This window comes from Zootoca vivipara, chromosome 3, assembly GCF_965207765.1.
Source record: "Zootoca vivipara chromosome 3, rZooViv2.hap1.1, whole genome shotgun sequence".
Taxonomy (NCBI): Eukaryota; Metazoa; Chordata; class Lepidosauria; order Squamata; family Lacertidae; genus Zootoca; species Zootoca vivipara.
Genome location: NC_142586.1, coordinates 36,506,483 through 36,525,448, shown reverse-complemented (window position 1 = coordinate 36,525,448; position 18,966 = coordinate 36,506,483). Strand labels below are relative to the sequence as shown.

Genomic DNA, 18,966 nt, shown 5'->3' with positions numbered 1-18,966 from the left:
TTAGAACTCTGCTATAGAAATGATAATTTAAGAAGTAATGTTATGCAATTGGAAATCTGGCTCTCATTTAGCCATTTCAGTAAGAGCTGTGTGCTGTCGAGAATTTGGCTCTAAAAGTGTTATTCCCACTTCCTGCTTTTTTATCTGTCATACAGAATGCTGATACATTTGTGGTTTGCTTGGGCGTGCTAATAGGGCATATGGTTTTGTAACAACTCCATCTACTTTGAAGCAGGTTCCACTAATGCTTTTCATAATTTAGGAGTATAATTAGTTCTGATAAAACATTTTTTTAAAAAAACCAACAACACCAAACCATATGTCAGGGAATGAAAGAAACAAACCTTTGTTTATAAGATTGAAAACAAACTAGCATTTGTACATGGTGCCTGGATCATTGTGTTGTGTAATGTTTCTTCATTATTTTCATGACTGGAGGAAGCCAGTTTTGTTTTATCTTTGTTGGTTGCCAATTCATTTCTGAGTACCATTCGAAGTGCTAGTTCTTATCTTCAAAGCTCCTCATGGTCTACACTAGACTGCCTTCTCCAGTATATACTGCCTTCTCCAGTATATACTCTAGCCCACATGGTCTGATGAACATCCGAAGGCCTGTTCTGGGTCTGCCCATAGACTGAAGGGCATGCTTGGTGGTGGCACCTGTGCTGTGGAATGTCCCTTCCTAGGCAGACCCCTATGGATTTGTCAGAAGCAGGTCAGCAATAAACCACACGGAGTAAGTGAAGTTAACTCTTTATTAGACGAAACAAGGTATGCTCAGGAGCGCCTGGCCTAAAGAGCACAGCAGCTCTTCTCGGTAGGTCCTGCCCCTATGAAGCAATTGTGGAGACTGAAGGTCTCCACAGCTTTCCACCACTGTCTAAGCCTCCTCCTCCCCTGGATCCTTACCAAGCAATCAGAAACTATGCCGGCATGCCTGTCTTTGCTCCTCTCTCTTCATACCTCTCCTGGTCCTGGGAGACCAAGAGGTAAGGGGAGCTTGTTGTAGCAAGAGGGCAAGACACCCTGGTTTTTTCACCAGCCTGATTCATCCCTGCCTGTGGGCCTCCCTCCTCTCTTGCTTCTGCTTCTAGACTTCTCTCTGCCACAAACTCTCCCTGCTCACCAAGCTATATTACCACTTCAGCTTCTGAAGCCCCCCCCCCATTTTGACCTCTGACCATTCATCACCATCCCACCAGCAACCCCCAGGCTCTGAACCTTCTTCCCTTGGGGGTTCCCCCCCCTTGCTGCCTCCCACCTTCAAGATGGCGGGCGGAGCTCCATTCGTAAGTAGAAACATTCGTAAGTCGAGTCATTCGTAAGTAGAGGTACCACCGTAGGAAAAAAATGGCAAAAGTTTCCTAATACTGAGGATTCGCCATTTCAAGAGCAAAGGAAGCCTTTGGTAGGCAAGCTAATCTATCTGGTAACTTGCCAGATACATTCCTGCTGCTGATGTCGTCTTTCTTTGCTGACGATGAAACATATTTTGGAGCAAGAGACAGTTTGTTCATTTGAAGCTAAACTTCAGGAGCTGTGCTCACTGATGAATGTGATAACGTAAAGGAGGAGAGGAAAAGTAAGAAACACCTTGCATATACAGAGCTACGTTAAAGTGGTTTTCCTGTTGTTGTTCTGCTCCATGCCTCTTTGGTAGAGTGTGGAAACCTGAATGATCAGGATAGCCCTAACCATGTCCGCCATTCATTCTTGTGTCAGTGGCCAAATGGTTGTCAGTTAAGCTGATTGCATGTGACTTGAACATTCTTTGCCAGGCAGGAATTGTGCTTTTCAGTGGGTACGATGCTGCCATGATACTACTATAAGACCCAGCCTGGAAAATGTTGGACTAAGACCTGAGAGTCCAGGGTTCACTCACTGGGTAACCTTGGACAAGTCACAATCTCTCAGCCTAACCTACCTCACAGGGTTGGTGAGGATAAAATGGGGAGGAGAACCATAAGCTCCTTGGAAGAAAGATGGGATATAAATGTAACCATAGCTGCCAAGTTTTCCCTTTTCTCGCGAGGAAGCCTATTCAGCATAAGGAAAAATCCCTTAAAAAAGGGGATAACTTGGCAGCTATGAAATGTAACAGTGCTATTTTTCTAGAAAAAGAGGTGCCGAGACTCATCAGGAACACCTCCCTTGTTCCCTTATAATGGCAATGGTGCTCACTTGAGAGTTGCCAGAACTGAGTTGCAGAGAGCTTCAGCTGGGGAAAAAAAGCCCTGGTAACAATAAAATTTAAAAAAATAAGACTTCAGCCTCTGTCGATCTATTACCACTGGTGAATTGGTACAGATTTTTTTCATCTGATGAAATCAATTTCAGCTATGGACACTTCTACTTCTCTCATACCGGTATGAGCATATTTGCATTTTTTAAAAACAGTAGAATTGGTAGCTATTTCGATGTCAGTGAAAACAGGAGATGGGATCAAGGGGTTATTACTTACACCACTGTTCGGTTAAGCCAATTCATAGAAATGAGGTGCTAGTCAAAGCCAGCTTGTCTAACTGACATGTGCCTCTCTGTGCTTCCTATCTATATGTAATTCCAACCAGCCTCTTTATCTGATTCTACAAGTATTACTGATGTCACAGCATTATCTGATTTGGCCTGTTTTCCCAAGAGCTTTGATGAGTATATATCTTACACTAGATGAAAGAAAACAAGATTAGGTTTATCCTCTTCTGGCATCCTCTGTGTCAGCAAATTCCATGGAAATATTTCTTTCTGATCTCCGTAAAACCAATGTAGAAGTCATGTAATTAAAAGCACACATGTTGCTAATTATTGAAAATTGAAGCACTGTTTCCCAGAACAACAAAGGTTTAAGTAAATAACCAGAAAACTCATGTACCTACAAAAAATGAGACAAAAATTCACTGCATTGAAGAGTTCCGCAATACAGTGGTACCTCTACTTACGAATAACTCTACTTACGAATGTTTCTACTTATGAACAGAGCTCCGTCCGCCATCTTGGATGCGGTTTAGATAGGATTATTTCTACTTACGAATTTTTAGGTAGGGTTGTTTCAACTTACGAATGTTTTCTCCCAATGCATTCCTATGGGATTCGACTTACAATTTTTTTCGACTTACGAATGTGCGTTCAGAATGCATTACATTCGTAAGTAGAGGTACCACTGTACAGTATTTTCTTCATACTGTTGAAAACAATGTAAACACTAACTTTTTCACTTTAATTTCCCCCTTTACTTTTATCATCTTGGGTGTAAGATATATATCCAATTTTACAAATGAATACATATGAGAGTGGCTTTTGGTGGTTTGTGAATATTGTATGCAAAAGGCATGCAAAAGGATGCTGAGGTAGTATGGTGCTGGTAAAATTATTATTGCCAGGCTCCTTCAGTCATGAATTTGCAGCATTTACCAAATGAGATGCTTTAAAGCAATATAGTTATTTGGCTGCTTAAAAAAAGTGTGAGCTGCTTACTGTTAATAATGCTGGTTGGGTATATGTTTTGTTCTGGAACAACTTTTATTACCCACATCAATGAAGAAACCAGGTTTTGTTTGTCCTGTTCTGTTTTCATGCTTGGAACACCATGAAATCAGTGTTCTTGTAATATTTCCCCTTTTTGCATTGCCTCCTTTTTGCATCTAATCTCTCCTGGTTCCACTTTACCGGAATTCTGCACAGATTTCCTTGGGGTGTGTGTGTGAAGAATTTTAAGCAGTGCAAGACAAAAATCCGTTCTGTGCGCCAAACCAGCAAATTCCATTTGTTTATTCCTCATACTTCTTTCATTTCACTCGTATGCAAATATCTAAAATAGCGAGTTTGCTATGTTGATTTCCCTCTCATCTTTTGTTACCGAGTTAGCACAATCTACCATAGTTTTTGAACTCATAATTAAATAATGTGGAACAGAGATGGGAAGATTTCAGGCTTGTAGGATCTACTTTGCTTTTCTACTAGGAACCCTGTGACATGTGTATTTAGGAGACGCGCGTCTTTGGTAAATGAGCACACAATGTCAAAAGTCCTTTAGTGAAACAGTAGGTATACATTTCGGTAATACCTAGGTATATATGTATTTTGTTTTTCTAGCTTGATCAAAATTATTTATTATTTCATAACACGTAGAGTTAAGAGCTTAGGCGGCGGGTGGCTAGCGCCCCCTAGAATCCGGCGCCCGGGTGCCCCGCACCCCTTGCAACCCCAGGTAAAGAAGGCCCTGTCTATCAGCTGGGAAGCACAAAGCCTCCACTTCTGAGAGATCCCTGCCCTGCTTGCTCGCAAGTAGGAGCGGGAGTGGGCAGCTCAGCTGAGGAGTGCCTGGCTGCCTTCAGGTGGTGCAGGAGTTCTCAGATGCAGCTTCTAGGCTGCCTCCACCTTCCCCAACCTCAACAACTATTCAGCCTGGCTGCCTTAATGGGGTTGCAGGGGATCTGATGCGGAGGTGGGGGCTCCTTTAAACTTCTCCCTTGAGGGGAGTGCAGCTGCGAACCCCGCAACAGAAAGTGTGACGGAGCCTGCACCTCCCCAGCTGAGCAATCCAGCTCCTGTTCCCGTGCAAGCAGCATCGCTGCCTAGCAGAGCAGCCCGATCCCACTCCTACTTGCCTGCAAGCAGGAGCAGGGTGGGGGTGGTGGCAACAACCCTTGCCTGCTCGCTTGCCACCCGGCCTGCTTTCCCTCACTCTGAAAATGGAAGTGTGGCACTCAAAACGGAACTTATACTCAAAACAGAGCATGTTCTGCTTCCGAAAAAAGTTTGAATACCGGAACATTCATTTCCGGGTTTGAAGTGTTTGGGTTCCAAGTAGTTTGAGAACTAAGCTGTTTGGAAACCGAGGTACCACTGTATTGCTCCACTCTCTCTCCACATAGATTCGCCAACCTCCCCTTCTAAACTAAAACCTCAGTATTCAGGTTAAATTGTCGTGTTGGCACTTTGCGATAAATAAGTGGGTTTTGGGTTGCAGTTTGGGCACTCACTCTCTAAAAGGTTTGCCATCACTATACTAGGAGATCCTGCTCAGCCTTCCCCCAAGAACTGCTCACCAATAAAAATGTACTGTACTGCTCATCAATAAAAAGCATGTTCTACAAATAGGTCATTATTATGTGATGTTCATGTCATTTACTGATGGGGTGGAGTCAGACCCCACAAAACATCTGAGTCGCCATGAGAGCCAAGTACTTTTTCCTGAAAAGGAAGTACCTGTAGACTGAAACGCTCATGACCCATTACAGTTCAGTAGCAAATTGAATTGGCCTGAAAGGAAAGATTGGCCAATGTTTATTTTTCCACCACAATCCTGAGATACCAATTGTTTCCTAAACCCCATTGTTCATGTTCATAATAGATATTTATTTTTAGAGTGGGGGCACTGATCTTCTAAGAGAGAAAAATGTCACTGGTTGAGTGGGGATATAAAATGGTGAAGCAGCTACAGAGCTTAAGGATGGCAATGGAGATTGAACCATGGTATTGGAAACTACAAAAGTACATGGCAAGCCACCTTATCGCAAGTTAGACCTTGATCCATCCAGGCCATCTCAGTATTGTGTATAATGAATGGCCACAAGCTAGTTTCAGGTGAGGTCTTTTTTAGCTGCCTCTGGAGATGCAGGGTAGGGATTGACCCAGGACCTTCTGCATGCAAAGCATCTGCTCTGCCACTGAGTTAAAGCCCTTCCAGCAATCATCACTGACTGCCCCAAGGTTTTTGAGGAATTGATCTAGGTGACTGTTCAGGAAATGGAGCTTCAAAATCATATTGCACCCAAGATTGTGGAAAGCCAACAACATTTTTTCAGCCACAACCTCATAGTTGTCTGCTTTTTTGTTGCCAAGGAAGTTTTTGATAACTGCCATGAAAGACTGCCACACTTTCTTCTCTTTGCCATTCATCTTCCTGACAAATTCCTCATCTCGAACAAGGGCACAAATTTGAGGTCCATTGAACACACCTGCTTTGATCTTCTCAAAAGACAAAGGGGGGACAGCTGCAACTATATGTTGAAAACATTTACCTTCAGTATTGAATGCCTTCACAAATTATTTCATCAAGCCATCTTTTTGGTTGATTGTGACATGGAAGGAGGAATTCTGGATTTGAGTCTGAGATGGATTTAAAAGAATTAATTTGGAGTTTGAAAAGTGACATAAGAAGTAAGGATGAGATCTTGCAGATTTATTATTATGGTTCAGGATCTCATAAGCCAATATTGACCACAAGGCCTTTTGCCTTTATGTGGTTGAATTAAGCTTTACTGAACATATAAAGGTAAAGGGGCCCCTGACCATTAGGTCCCGCCATGAGCGACTCTGGGGTTGCGGTGCTCATCTTGTGTTATTGGCCGAGGGAGCCGGCGTACAGCTCCCAGGTCATGTGGCCAGCATGACAAAGCCGCAGCACACGTAAATGCCGTTTACCTTCCCACTGTAGTGGTACCTATTTATCTACTTGTACTTTGGCATGTTTTTGAACTGCTAGGTTGGCAGGAGCTGGGACTGAGCAACAGGAGCTCACCCCGTCGCGGGGATTTGAACCGCCGACCTTCTGATCAGCAAGCCCTAGGCTCTGTGTTTAACCCACAGCATCACCCGCGTCCCTCTCTGCTCTGTAGTTTTCCCCCAAAATTAATTAATTAATATTACAGACAGAGGGTTTTTTTCCCCCTTGAGAAAAAATGTTGCAAGAACAGAGACAGAAGAGGATATCATGGAGAGATTTTAAGCCACAGAGGATAATGGTCTTTACTGATTAGTTCAAGAGAGGAGCTTCTACATCTTACAATACTTTAGAAGAGGCTGAGAGGTGCAGTTGGAGAGAAACTGGTAATGATTAGGTGGATGGAAGCCTTTTTTGAGGGCAGGAAAGCTACATAGGAAAATGGAAGCTATGCAGGGAGGGAAGGAGAGAGGTATGAAATTGTGACAAACATTGCAGGTGAGAATGAAAGCCGGAATTTGAAAGTATTTGTATGGACAAAAATATTAAATATTCTGCAGTGAGAAACTTTGGGAGGAAGCTACAGTTTTGTACGGTCTCGCCAAGTCCTTTTAGTGACTGTTGAAGAGCTAAGCATTTAATTGTTGCCAAAACCGAATATGGCCCTGTTATTGGAGGCTGCAATCTGGTACCAACTTACCTGGGAAGAAGTTACACCAAACTTAACGTGGCTTACATCTGAGTAGATTTAGGTTTGCAGCAATAGTTTTGCCATCTTCCTCCTTCACTTTTAAAATGGTCGACTCGCATAAAGTTTGCCAAAATTCTGTTTCATTGTGTGTGGCTGACTGACAACTGCAGTGAACCTGCCTAGATGCTTAAATGAGATATCAAAGTATTTTCTGCAGAATTTCATCGAACAAGGTTTTGTTTGTAATTATTATGAAAGTATCTTACTTTTTTTAAAAAAAGATTAATACATTGTTACTGGTTTGGAAGTTCCTGTCGCAGATGACAAGAAAGTAAACAAATATTTTCCCACACGTTTTCAAATAAAACTATTTACCCTAGTGTCACAGGGGCGCTGGCGGCTACTCTAGAGTAACGACTCCGAAACATTGCCTTTTCATGCTTTTATTATGTGCAGACTATTTACAGTGCAGAAGCTGTATAATGTACATGTTCTCGGTCTGGGTCAGTACCCCGGAATGGGGATTCCCGCGTCTTTTTCCAACAAAGTAGTCATGGAATCCCAAATCTCCTCCCCCTTTTCTTCATGCGCAGCTCCGGAACTGGAGGGAGGGGTCTTCTAGCCGTGTTTTCCTGCCTCCCCTTTTCCCTCTCCCTTCCTTCCTCTCCCGGTCGGTGCAGGGGCTCTGTGACCCTGTCAGAGCCATGCCCTCTACTTCCTGTTTCCCCGCTAGACTCATCTCCTTCCCCGCTCCCGCTTGTACTCGGGGAGGAACTGGTTGTCACGATGGGAGGGGGCAGTCTATAGCTCCTGTCCCTCACACCTAGCATCCAATTTTATTTTATTTTTGTTTATGTTTTATCCAGGTCAGGATGAGATCCCGAAATCAAGGTGGAGAAAGCTCATCCAATGGGCATTTCTCCAAGTCAAAGACCATTATAAACAACACAGAAAACCAAAATCTTCAGGAAGATGCTAAGAAAAAGAACAAATCTAACCGGAAAGAAGATGAAGGCTCAGGCTCAAGCAACGTCAAGCAGCACAGCAGACTGCCAGGTCCTAGTGAGCGGAAAAGCAAGAAATCAATAGATCTTTCTAAAGAGGACCTGATTCGTCTCCTTAGTATAATGGAAGGAGAACTACAGGTATATCAGAAATTCTCTGCCCCCTATTTATTATTTTTTTTGAATTATTTTTTGCTTCTATGCTATAGAAGACATTTGTGCCTTGACATATATAATGCAGAGTTCCTTTGTACATGTGCCATACAATCCAACCATTTTGGAGACATATGTCTGGGCTCCTTTGGGAGGAAGGCCTTATAAAAAATTAATAATGAATGAATGAGTGATCTTAGGGAGAACACTTGGACTCTCCTTCAAAGGCATAAAGTCCCAGTTGACTTGGAAGAAAGGAGAAGCCAAGTCTCCTCTCTGAGGTCAAGAAAGATTGAAGGCCAAACTACATCCCTGTGATCTCTGTAAAGGAAATGAGAGCCCAGTTAGTCAGCATCTAAGTCTGTATGACTCCATCTGCCTCATAACAGCATCCAAAAATCACTAATTAGGAAAGAAAGAAAAAATCCCATTGTACAAGACAGCATCACACAAACAGAACAGGGAAGCCTTTTGCCAGAAAATACACAGAAACATATAATACTTCTCCGCCCAACAAAAGCAGAACTGAAACTCAGCACCTATTATACCAGCATTTGTTGATATTCTCAGGGGGAAGGAGCTATTGAAATGAATAGACTGAATGATCCACAGGGTGGTTGTGTGTCTGTTTTAAATGAACTATTCCCCCCCCAACCCCGCCCCCCATGATGATTCCATGTCAAATCAATGGATAGAGTGGCCCAGATGATAATAAGCTAAGGGTGAAGAGTCTGGCAGGACTGCCCAACTATTTTTTGTTGTTTAGTCATTTAGTCGTGTCCGACTCTTCGTGACCCCATGGACCAGAGCACGCCAGGCACTCCTGTCTTCCACTGCCTCCCGCAGTTTGGTCAAACCCATGTTGGTAGCTGACCTAATACAGTGGTACCTCCGGTTGCGAACTTAATTTGTTCTGGAGGCCCGTTCTTAACTTGAAAATGTTCTTAACCTGAGGTACCACTTTAGCTAATGGGGCCTCCCGCTGCTGCCGTGCCGCCGCCACGCAATTTCCTTTCTCTGGGGCAAAGTTCTCAACCCGAGATACTACTTCCGGGTTAGCGGAGTTTGTAACTCGAGGTACCACTGTACATTGTAGCATGTTATATATGCTTTTCCTTTCCTTTGCTGTATGCAGTCAACACCTTGTTCAGTGTTTTGAATTATGGAACTTTAACCATAGTCTTCTCTCTCTGGGTCTTCCTATAGGAAGAGCCAACGGCTGACTAGCCCTGCAGCTTTTTTTAGTGTTACACTAATGCCAGGCATTTGCAAACAAATCTTTATACATTTTGCGGTGACGAAACAGGGAAGGGCTAACTTTGCTATCAGAGTTTATCCTGTTGTGGAAGAAGGCAGCTGGATTTTTATAACGTGGTTGAAAAATTCAGTGAAATGCTTGGCAGACTTGGTTAGGGGAGGTAGGAGGCAGGAAGTGGCACCACCTGACCAAAATAGATAAGGAAAGGACCTTTCGAACACATGAGGCAGGAGATAGGAGAGGAACCACCTGTTAACAACACAAGCACCACCCAGATACCTCTTCAGATATCATAAGGCTGCAATTCCCATCAGCCTTAGCCAGCACGAGCAATAGCAGTCCAGCAGGCATCTGACTGAACTAGCTACATACTGGTAATTCCCCTTTCAAAATAAACGAAACCAGGCTAATTGACAGCAGGGATTTTTCTTTGCTAGCAACTACAAATGGAAGGATAAAGGCATGCTTTTGAACTGCTAGGTTGGCAGGATAGTTTTACATTAAATAGCCATTATGTCACAACAGAAGCACATGCTAGGGCAATGCACACGATGTGACTGATTTAGTTATAATCAGGGGTGCCTGGTAGGGGGCGGGGGGCAGACCCCCCAATATTTTAAATGAAGGGGCCAGGCCCCTTCAAAGTTCTGTGGTGGTTTCTCGCAGCCCTACCTGGTAATGCCAGCGATTGAACACTATTCCATTGGCCCATGGCCCTTTCCTACGGTATAATCGCTATGCCACAGTGGAGCACCTCTGCTTCCTTTGCTGTATGAGGGAACACGTGTCTGTGTGTGCTCAGAATAAAGGAAGTCTGACACAATAATGCCATTCATCACATACCTCTGTGTTCTTGCATTGCCTAGATTATCAATAGATATCAATAGATTATAAATAGACTGGGATCTCTTGGTCTTCTTTTCAGGTGCAAGCCACACTGCTTGCGCAAAATATACTGGTATGCCTTCTTAATGAGAGCAAATGCAAAACAGCCAACCTAAAAAGGATTTTCCTTTCTAGTTTTGTGTGTATCTGGTTTAAAGGCTCCACCTGTTGGCCAGCTCAAATGGAACAAGTGCTGCACATCAAAGTCTTGCTGTTTCTGTCTTTTGCTCAGTAGGCATTTAACTTGACTTTCTTTTATAATAATAATAATAATAATAATAATAATAATAATAATAATAATACCACCAGGTGCCTGAACAATTGACATCTTTAAAAAATGCCATTAGATTCTTGCCAAAATATCAAACAAGTGTGTCATTGGGCATATTCCCATCAGATATCAACACTTTGCAAAGAACTTTGCAAATTAAATATGTGGCAATGAAGAATGAGGGGCAATTTTGCATTCTTAGTTATGAGACTGCCACCAAAATTATGGGGGAACTAAGTTAAGTCCAAAACGCATTTTATTGACACATCTGTTTACCACAAAATAGATACTTGTGCTGCTCCACTTAAGTGATTAGTCGGGACTTTGCAATAGAATCATAGAATCATAGAGTTGGAAGAGACCACAAGGGTCATCCAGTCCAACCCCCTGCCAAGCAGGAAACACCATCAAAGCAATCTTGACATATGCCTGTCAAGCCTCTGCTTAAAGACCTCCATAGAAGGAGACTCCACCCCACTCCTTGGTAGCAAATTCCACTGCCGAACAGCTCTTACTGTCAGGAAGTTCTTCCTAATGTTTAGGTGGAATCTTCTTTCTTGAAGTTTGAATCCATTGCTCCATGTCCGCTTCTCTGGAGCAGCAGAAAACAATCTTTCTCCCTCCTCCATATGACATCCTGTCACAGTGGCCGGAGTGGGCTACTTCAGAGTAACGACGCTACGCAGCTCTGCATTTTATTCTTTTATTGGTGCTGCGTATTTACAGTGCTGAAGTCATTGCTATTTACACGGAGTGATGTGGTCAGTCAGTTTCAGAACCTCCGAATGGCTTTTGGCGCGTCTTTCTCCAACACAAAAGCTTTGGCAGACCCATCCTCTTTCCCCTCCTCTTTCTGCGTAATTCCGGAGTTGGGGGGATGGGTCTCCCCCCCTTATTCGCCCCTTCCTGTCCCACCTGGGACCCTGGCTCCTCTACCTTGCCTGAGCCTCGGACACGACTTCCTGCTTCCCCACTGGAATCGGAACTCTCTCTGCTTTCCCCTGTGCTCGGGGATGGGCTTGAACTCAGGAGGGGAGGGACTTCGCGATATCCCCTGTCCCTCACATCCACCCCCCTTCCAAGCTCTCCTTCACCCCTCCCCAGGTCCCCCCCCAGGTGTCGGTGACGACTGGAAGCCTAAGAACTCAGTGCTTTCCGAGCCCGTTGGTGTGAACACCTCCCCCCAGTCCTGCGAGCCCCCCCCTTCCGCCTGGGAGGACGGGAATCCCAAAAAGTCCGTGGCGTCAGAGCTGGTGGGGGTAAAAATGTTCTGCCAATCTGCTCCTTCCTCTGACTGGGTGGATCTCGGTGGCACCCATACCTCATCCTCTGGTTCCTCAAACTCCGCTTCCCAGCGCCATGGGGAGCTGCTCTCCCGTGCCTCCTCCTCCTCCCCCTCCCTTTCCATGTGCCAGGGCTTGGGTCTGTGGGGAAAGAGGGCGTGAAATTCTTCCACCAAGAATTCCTCCTGTATCTGAGTGGCCGGGACCCATTCATTCTGGGACGGTGGAGCATCCTCCCATGCCATGAGGTACTCCAGGCCCCCCACCCCTCTCCGTGAATCAAGGATGGCCGTGGCCTCATTGAGTTGCTCCCTGCCTCCCCTCCCCCCCTCCCTCGGGGGTTTGTTCGCTGTCTCGGAGCCTGCTGCTTTCCCTGTACGGCGACAGCAGCGATCTATGAAACACTGGATGCACCCTCATGTCCTCTGGCAGTGCCAGCCTGTATGCCACCGGGTTGACCTGTTGCGTGACCGTGAAGGGGCCCAGCCGTCTGGGTGCCAGCTTTTTGCACCTCCCTCTGGTGGGAAGGCCCTCCGAGGACAACCAAACCTTGTCCCCCACCCTGATGACCTCCCCTTGTCGCCTGTGGCGATCTGCCCCCTTTTTGTACGCTTCCTTGGCCCTCTCCAAATGTTCTCTGAGCTGCTGGTGCACCGTCTCCAGTTCCTCTGCCCAATCCTCAGCCTGCGGGCCCTCCTCCTCCTCCTCCCCCTCCCTCTCTGGGAAAGATCTGAGGTCGCGCCCGTAATTGGCCTTAAAGGGCGACACCCCTGTGGAGACGTGCACCGCATTGTTGTAGGCAAATTCTGCCAGTGGCAGGCGATCCACCCAGTCCGTTTGCCGCTGGCTGACGTAGCATCTCAGGTACTGCTGCAGAATGGCGTTGACCCTCTCCGCCTGTCCATTGGTCTGCGGGTGCCTAGCTGTCGACAAGCTGACCTCCACCTGCAGGAGGTTCATGAGCCGCCGCCAGAACCTGGAAACAAATTGGCGGCCACGATCCGAAATAACCCTTAAAGGTAATCCATGCAGTCTGAATACGTGATCCACAAACAGTTTGGCTGTCTCTTCTGCAGAGACCGCCCTGGCACACGGTATAAAGTGGCACATTTTGGACATGAGGTCCACCACCACCAACACTGCGGTCTTGCCCCTGGAAGAAGGCAGATCTGTGATGAAGTCCATGGACACCACTTCCCACGGCCTGTGTGGCGTGGCTAAGGGCTCCAGCAATCCCGGTGGCGCTGCTCTGACCACCTTTGCCCGCTGGCAGGTGTCACAGCCCCGTACATAGTCTCGAACATCTTCCCGCACCCCTGGCCACCAGAAGTGTCTCATGACTAGGTGAGCGGTTTTGTCCCTCCCAAAATGACCCGCCGTTGGGTTGTCGTGCATCTGCTTGAGGACCGTACGTCTAAGCTGGGTGGTGGGCAGGTACAGTGCACCCTTGTAGAAAAGCAGCCCCCTGCGTTCTGCAAAGTCTTTTGCCTGCTCCCCCCCCCTCTCAGTTCTCTGAAGATGCGGTTGGCAAATTCATCCGCTGCCGTCAGTGCTGTGAGTTCCGCCTCGCTCACCACTGCTGCTCCGCAGGACCATGCTGACGGGGGGAAAATGTGCCTGGGTGCCGGTGGCGCCTCCTCCTCCATGTACTCTGGCTTGCGGGAGAGGGCATCCGCCCTGACATTCTGCTCTCCCGGGATGTAGTGTATGGAGAAGTTGAAGTTCGAGAAGAACTCTGCCCACCGTATCTGCCGCTGGTTGAGCACCCTGGCAGTTCTCCAGAACTCCAGGTTCTTGTGGTCTGTGCACACCTGGATGGGGTGCTTGGCGCCCACCAGGAAGTGTCTCCAGTGCTGGAACGCAGCGTGGATCGCAAGAAGTTCCCGATCAAACACCGTGTAGTTTCGCTCTGGCTGGGTCAACTTCCTGGAGAAGAAGGCACAGGGTCTCCACTCTCTGTTGGCGTCCAGTTGCAACAAAATGGCGCCCACAGCTTTATCAGAAGCATCTGTCTCCACGCGTAGGGGCGCGTCCTGAACCACGTGGAACAGGTTCTGGTCTGAGGCGAACACCCTCTTGAGGCTTTCGAACGCTGCTTGCGCCTCTGGTGTCCACCTGAACTTCTGCTTGCCTCTCAGGCAGTCAGTGATGGGAGCCGTAACGCGAGAGAAGTTCTTGATGAACTTCCTGTAGAAGTTGGCGAAGCCTAGTAGGCGTTGGGCATCTTTGCGCGTCCTGGGGCTGTGCCAGTCCAGGATGGCCTGCACCTTGTCCTTGTCCATCGCCAGCCCCTTGTCTGACAGCTTGTAGCCCAGGAAGTCCACCTCCTTGGTGTGAAACTTGCACTTCTCCAGCTTCACATACAGGTGGTTCTCCTTCAGGCGCTGCAACACCTCCCTGACATCTTTCACATGCTGCACTGGGTCATCGGAATAGATAAGGATGTCATCCAGGAAGACCAAGCATTTCCTGAAGAGGAGGGACCCCAGGACGTGGTGCATGAAGGCCTGGAAGCATGCTGAGCCCCCTTGCAACCCGAAGGGCATCACCAGATATTCAAAAGAGCCCAGAGGCGTGAACATCGTGGTTTTCCATTCATCGCCTTCCCGGATCCTGATCAAGTTGTACGCCCCCCTCAGGTCTAGCTTGGTGAAAATCTTGCCCCTGCGTGCCGCTGTCAGGAGATCATCCACTCTGGGCATGGGGAAAGCCACTGGCTCTGTCACTGAATTCAGCCGTCTAAAATCCACCACAAGACGGCGCTGTTGCGTGTCTTTCTTGTCCACCCAGAAGACCGGGCTGCCCCCTGCTGCCTTGCTTTCTCTGATGAACCCCCGCTTGAGGTTCTTGTCGATGAAAGCGCGCAGATCCTCCAGTTCCTGGTCTGACATGGCGTACAGCTTGGCTGGGGGTATAGTTGCCCCTGGCACCAGGTTGATCTGGCAGTCAAAAGGCCTGTGCGGGGGTAGGTGGTCGGACTCCGCTTCGCTGAAGACCTCCTGCAGGTCCCAGTACGGCTTGGGTATCGCCTCACCCCCTTTGACGTGCATGGTGGCCACCGTGGCTATCGGAGGCCCCTCCCCTGGTTGGTGCTGCATGCAATGTTCCAGGCAAAAGTCCGATCCAAAAGTGATGCATCTCTGGTGCCAACTGATGGAGGGGTCGTGGCGCGCCAGCCAGCTCATGCCCAAGACGATGGGGGGGTCTGAGATGGTGGTGACGTTGAATGCCAGTGTCTCTGAGTGCCTTCCCACCGTCATTTTCATGGGGGGGGTTTGATGAGTGATGGCCCCTCCCAGCAGCTCTCTGCCGTCAATGGTTGCCACGTGCAGAGGAAAATCCAGCTGCAGAAGCTGGATCTGGTGCTCTTCTGCAAAGTTTCTCGAGAAGAAGTTCGCTGACGCCCCACTGTCAATTAGGGCGAGGACCGTCAGGGGATAGCCATTCGGGAGCGTGAGCGTCACTTCTAGAACCACTCCTGCTCTGGGAGGGGTGGGCTGGCTCTGCTCCTCTCTGTGCGGGTGGGTGGGCTGGGGCTGTTGTCTGCTGACTGTGCCTGGCTGCTGCCCCTTGTCTCCTGCAGCCAGGCTTTCCCGTTTCCCTGCTGTGGTGCTGCGTCAGTGGGGGAGGGCACAACCGTTCCCGCCTTTCCTTGCCACTCCCTGCGATGTGGGCAGTCTCTGACGAGATGCTGGGGGGAGTTGCAGAGAAAGCAATTCCCACCCCTTCCCTCCTTGCGTCTTGGCGCCGCTGGGGTTTGAAAAGCCCGCGCGCGCGCGCTATCAATCTGCATGGGTTCCTGGTCCTGGCTGGCCCCAGGCGTGGCTTGAAAGGGTTGTTGGGGGAGTGGCTTCTCCTGCGACCGTGGGAACCAAGCCCGCTTTGCGTGCGTTGCTTGCTTGTCGCTCCACCGGGATTCCTGTCTCACCCCCACCGCCAGAGCCGCTTTGCTCAGCTGATCCATATTACTGGGCTTTGGACCTCTCGAGAGCTCATCCTTCACCTCCTCATGCAACCCCAAGTAGAACGCCGCTTGCATTGGGGGTGACTCTAGTTCCCACCCCAATCTGTGCACCAGCATGGTGAATTTCGCCCAATACGCGCGAACTGTCATATTTCCTTGGCGTAAATTATGAAGTTCCTCCTTAGTCTGGTCCATATGACTATCGGACGAATACATCGTTTTCAAACCTTCTAGAAATAGTTGGACATTCTTCATGCAAGGATTCTTTGTTGCGATTAACGGTCTTAGCCACTCCCTGGCTGCCCCGGTAAGGTGCTCCACAATAAACGCTACCCTGTGCTCATCATCAGGGAACTCATCGTGGTGCAGCTCAAGAGCATACACAATCTCAGTCTCAAAGCCCTGATATTCCCTCGGGTCTCCATTGAACTTGCTTACTAGGGTCCCGGCTCTCCTTCCTGGCAGCACTTGGACTTGGGGTGCCCCTCCCGCCTTGTTTTTCTCTGCATCCAGCTTGTTTTGGAGGTCTACCGCCACCGCCCTTAATTCCTGCTCTCTTTCCTGTAGCGCTCTCACCTGTTCCGCAAGTTGTAGCCGGTCGTCCTGGACCTTCTTAGTCTCTTCTTTAGCTGCCTTCAATTCCCCCTGCGCCTGCAGCGACAGCTGCTGCAGTTCTTGCTGGGCTTTCTCCGCGATCTGCCGCCATCTCTCCGCCTCTGACACGCTCATCCCGGCAACTCCAAAGTAGCCCAAAAAAGGATTCGGAGGTTGCTGTCACAGTGGCCGGAGTGGGCTACTTCAGAGTAACGACGCTACGCAGCTCTGCATTTTATTCTTTTATTGGTGCTGCGTATTTACAGTGCTGAAGTCATTGCTATTTACACGGAGTGATGTGGTCAGTCGGTTTCAGAACCTCCGAATGGCTTTTGGCGCGTCTTTCTCCAACACAAAAGCTTTGGCAGACCCATCCTCTTTCCCCTCCTCTTTCTGCGTAATTCCGGAGTTGGGGGGATGGGTCTCCCCCCCTTATTCGCCCCTTCCTGTCCCACCTGGGACCCTGGCTCCTCTACCTTGCCTGAGCCTCGGACACGACTTCCTGCTTCCCCACTGGAATCGGAACTCTCTCTGCTTTCCCCTGTGCTCGGGGATGGGCTTGAACTCAGGAGGGGAGGGACTTCGCGATATCCCCTGTCCCTCACACATCCTTTCATATATTTGAACATGGCTATCATATCACCCCTTAACCTTCTCTTCTCCAAGCTAAACATACCCAGCTCCCTAAGCCGTTCCTCATAAGGCATCATTTCCAGGCCTTTGACCATTTTGGTTGCCCTCTTCTGGACACGTTCCAGCTTGTCAGTATCATTCTTGAACTGTGGTGCCCAGAACTGGACACAGTACTCCAGGTGAGGTCTGACCAGAGCAGAATACAGTGGTACTATTACTTCCCTAGATCTAGATGCTATACTCCTATTGATGCAGCCCAGAATTGCATTGGCTTTTTTAGCTGCTGCATCACACTGCTGACTCATGTCAAGTTTGTGGTCTACCAAGACTCCTCAGGGATAGCTCAGGGATAGGAAACCTGTAAGCCTCTGGATGTTGTTGAACTCCCAATTCCTGTCAGCCCCAACCAGCATGGGCAATAATCCGGAATAATGGGACCTGCAAATTAACAACATCTGGAGGACCACAATTTGCCATTCCTACTGTAGATGAAACTAGGCCTGGATGATGTGGAAGGGAGAGATTTTACCACGGGGAAGGCTCCCCCACTGAGAAGGCCCTCTCACATGACACCACATTGCGAGCAGCAAGGCTCAGCCAGAGGTTGTAGAGCCAAGAATGCACAGCCTCTTATGGGGAGCCAGGCCTTATTAAACCAATACAAGTACCTTGAAGTGGGCTTCACTACGCTATGGCTTGTGAACGTTCCTTGCACATATAAACAGTGGAGTAACTCAGTTGGTAGAGCATGAGGCTCTTAATCTCAGGGTCATGGGTTTGAGCCCCACGCTGGGCAAAAGAGTTCTGTGTTGCACGGGGGTTGGGCTAGATGACCCTCGTGGTCACTTCCAACTCTACAGTTCTACGTTTTGAAATACAACAGGCCCAATCCTTTCATGGTTACTACTTTTTTGCAACTCAGTATGACCTCTTGGTACTTGTACACTATTTGTGTCTTCTACTCTGGTATCTGTATCCAAGCAAGACGTGGACCACCCAAAGCTTGCCTCTTTCTCGGTCTCCTGTGTGTGTTTATTCAGTGATTCATTTAGGTAACACTGGCTTGGATCCAAGGAAGCATTTGAAAGAGTGGATGGCCCTTTCACTTGAGCAAAGGGGTTGTGGTCTTGGATTTCTGCCGTTTCCTCCACACAGCTGCAGCCCCTGGGTCACACCAAATGCTATTCTGGAGTATGTCCTACTGGAGTCTGCCCCTAAGCCTCTATTTTTGGGTGGTGAGGAGGGGATGAGGCTGCAGGAAAGCCTCTTTCCATGAGCAGAGGAGAACTCACAGTTCCCAGGCCCCACACCACTCCGTAAGAAATTTGACTCTTAATCTAAGGGCAAAGCTAGACCTGACTGTGCTAGATGTGATCAGTTTGACAAGGCATGTCTGTGATTTTTGGTTAGCAAAAATGTAAGCAGGGATGGGTGAATCTGTCAATTTCAGTTTCTCTCAGTTTCTCAGTCTTAAGTTCCGTTATCCACCTCTTTTTATTTTAATGTCTTTGTGAAAATTCACCAGCATTTTAGCGCAAATTTCTCCTTACCGGTATAAACACATTTGCATTCAGTTTCCCCTAATACACATTTTTTTGCAATGCATTTTTGCATCTTATTTTCAGTAATATGTGATTATTTTTAATGCATACTTTACCCCCAGGACATGCTTTTATGAACACGACTTGGCTGCAGAAATGCATTGCAAAATTCAGAGACGTGCAAATTTTGAAGGAGGGTTGCATTTTGGTTCCCATGTGGTTTTGGGAAGTATGAGTTAGGCAGATT

The 18,966-nt window shown here is 47.7% G+C and overlaps 1 protein-coding gene across 5 annotated transcripts in view; it reads left to right on the top strand.

The window, feature by feature from the left end:
- The window catches only part of FILIP1 (filamin A interacting protein 1), an 83,838-nt gene that overhangs the window by 30,242 nt on the left and 34,630 nt on the right, over positions 1-18,966 (top strand). For all 5 annotated transcript variants that reach the window (XR_015948912.1, XM_088665904.1, XM_035109585.3 and 2 more), the window contains one exon: positions 8,000-8,278. Coding sequence is in view for 4 of the 5 variants with exons in the window: in XM_088665904.1 (XP_088522030.1) it covers positions 8,006-8,278 (273 nt within the window). In the remaining variant the exon portion in view is untranslated. The remainder of the gene's footprint in view (positions 1-7,999; positions 8,279-18,966) is intronic.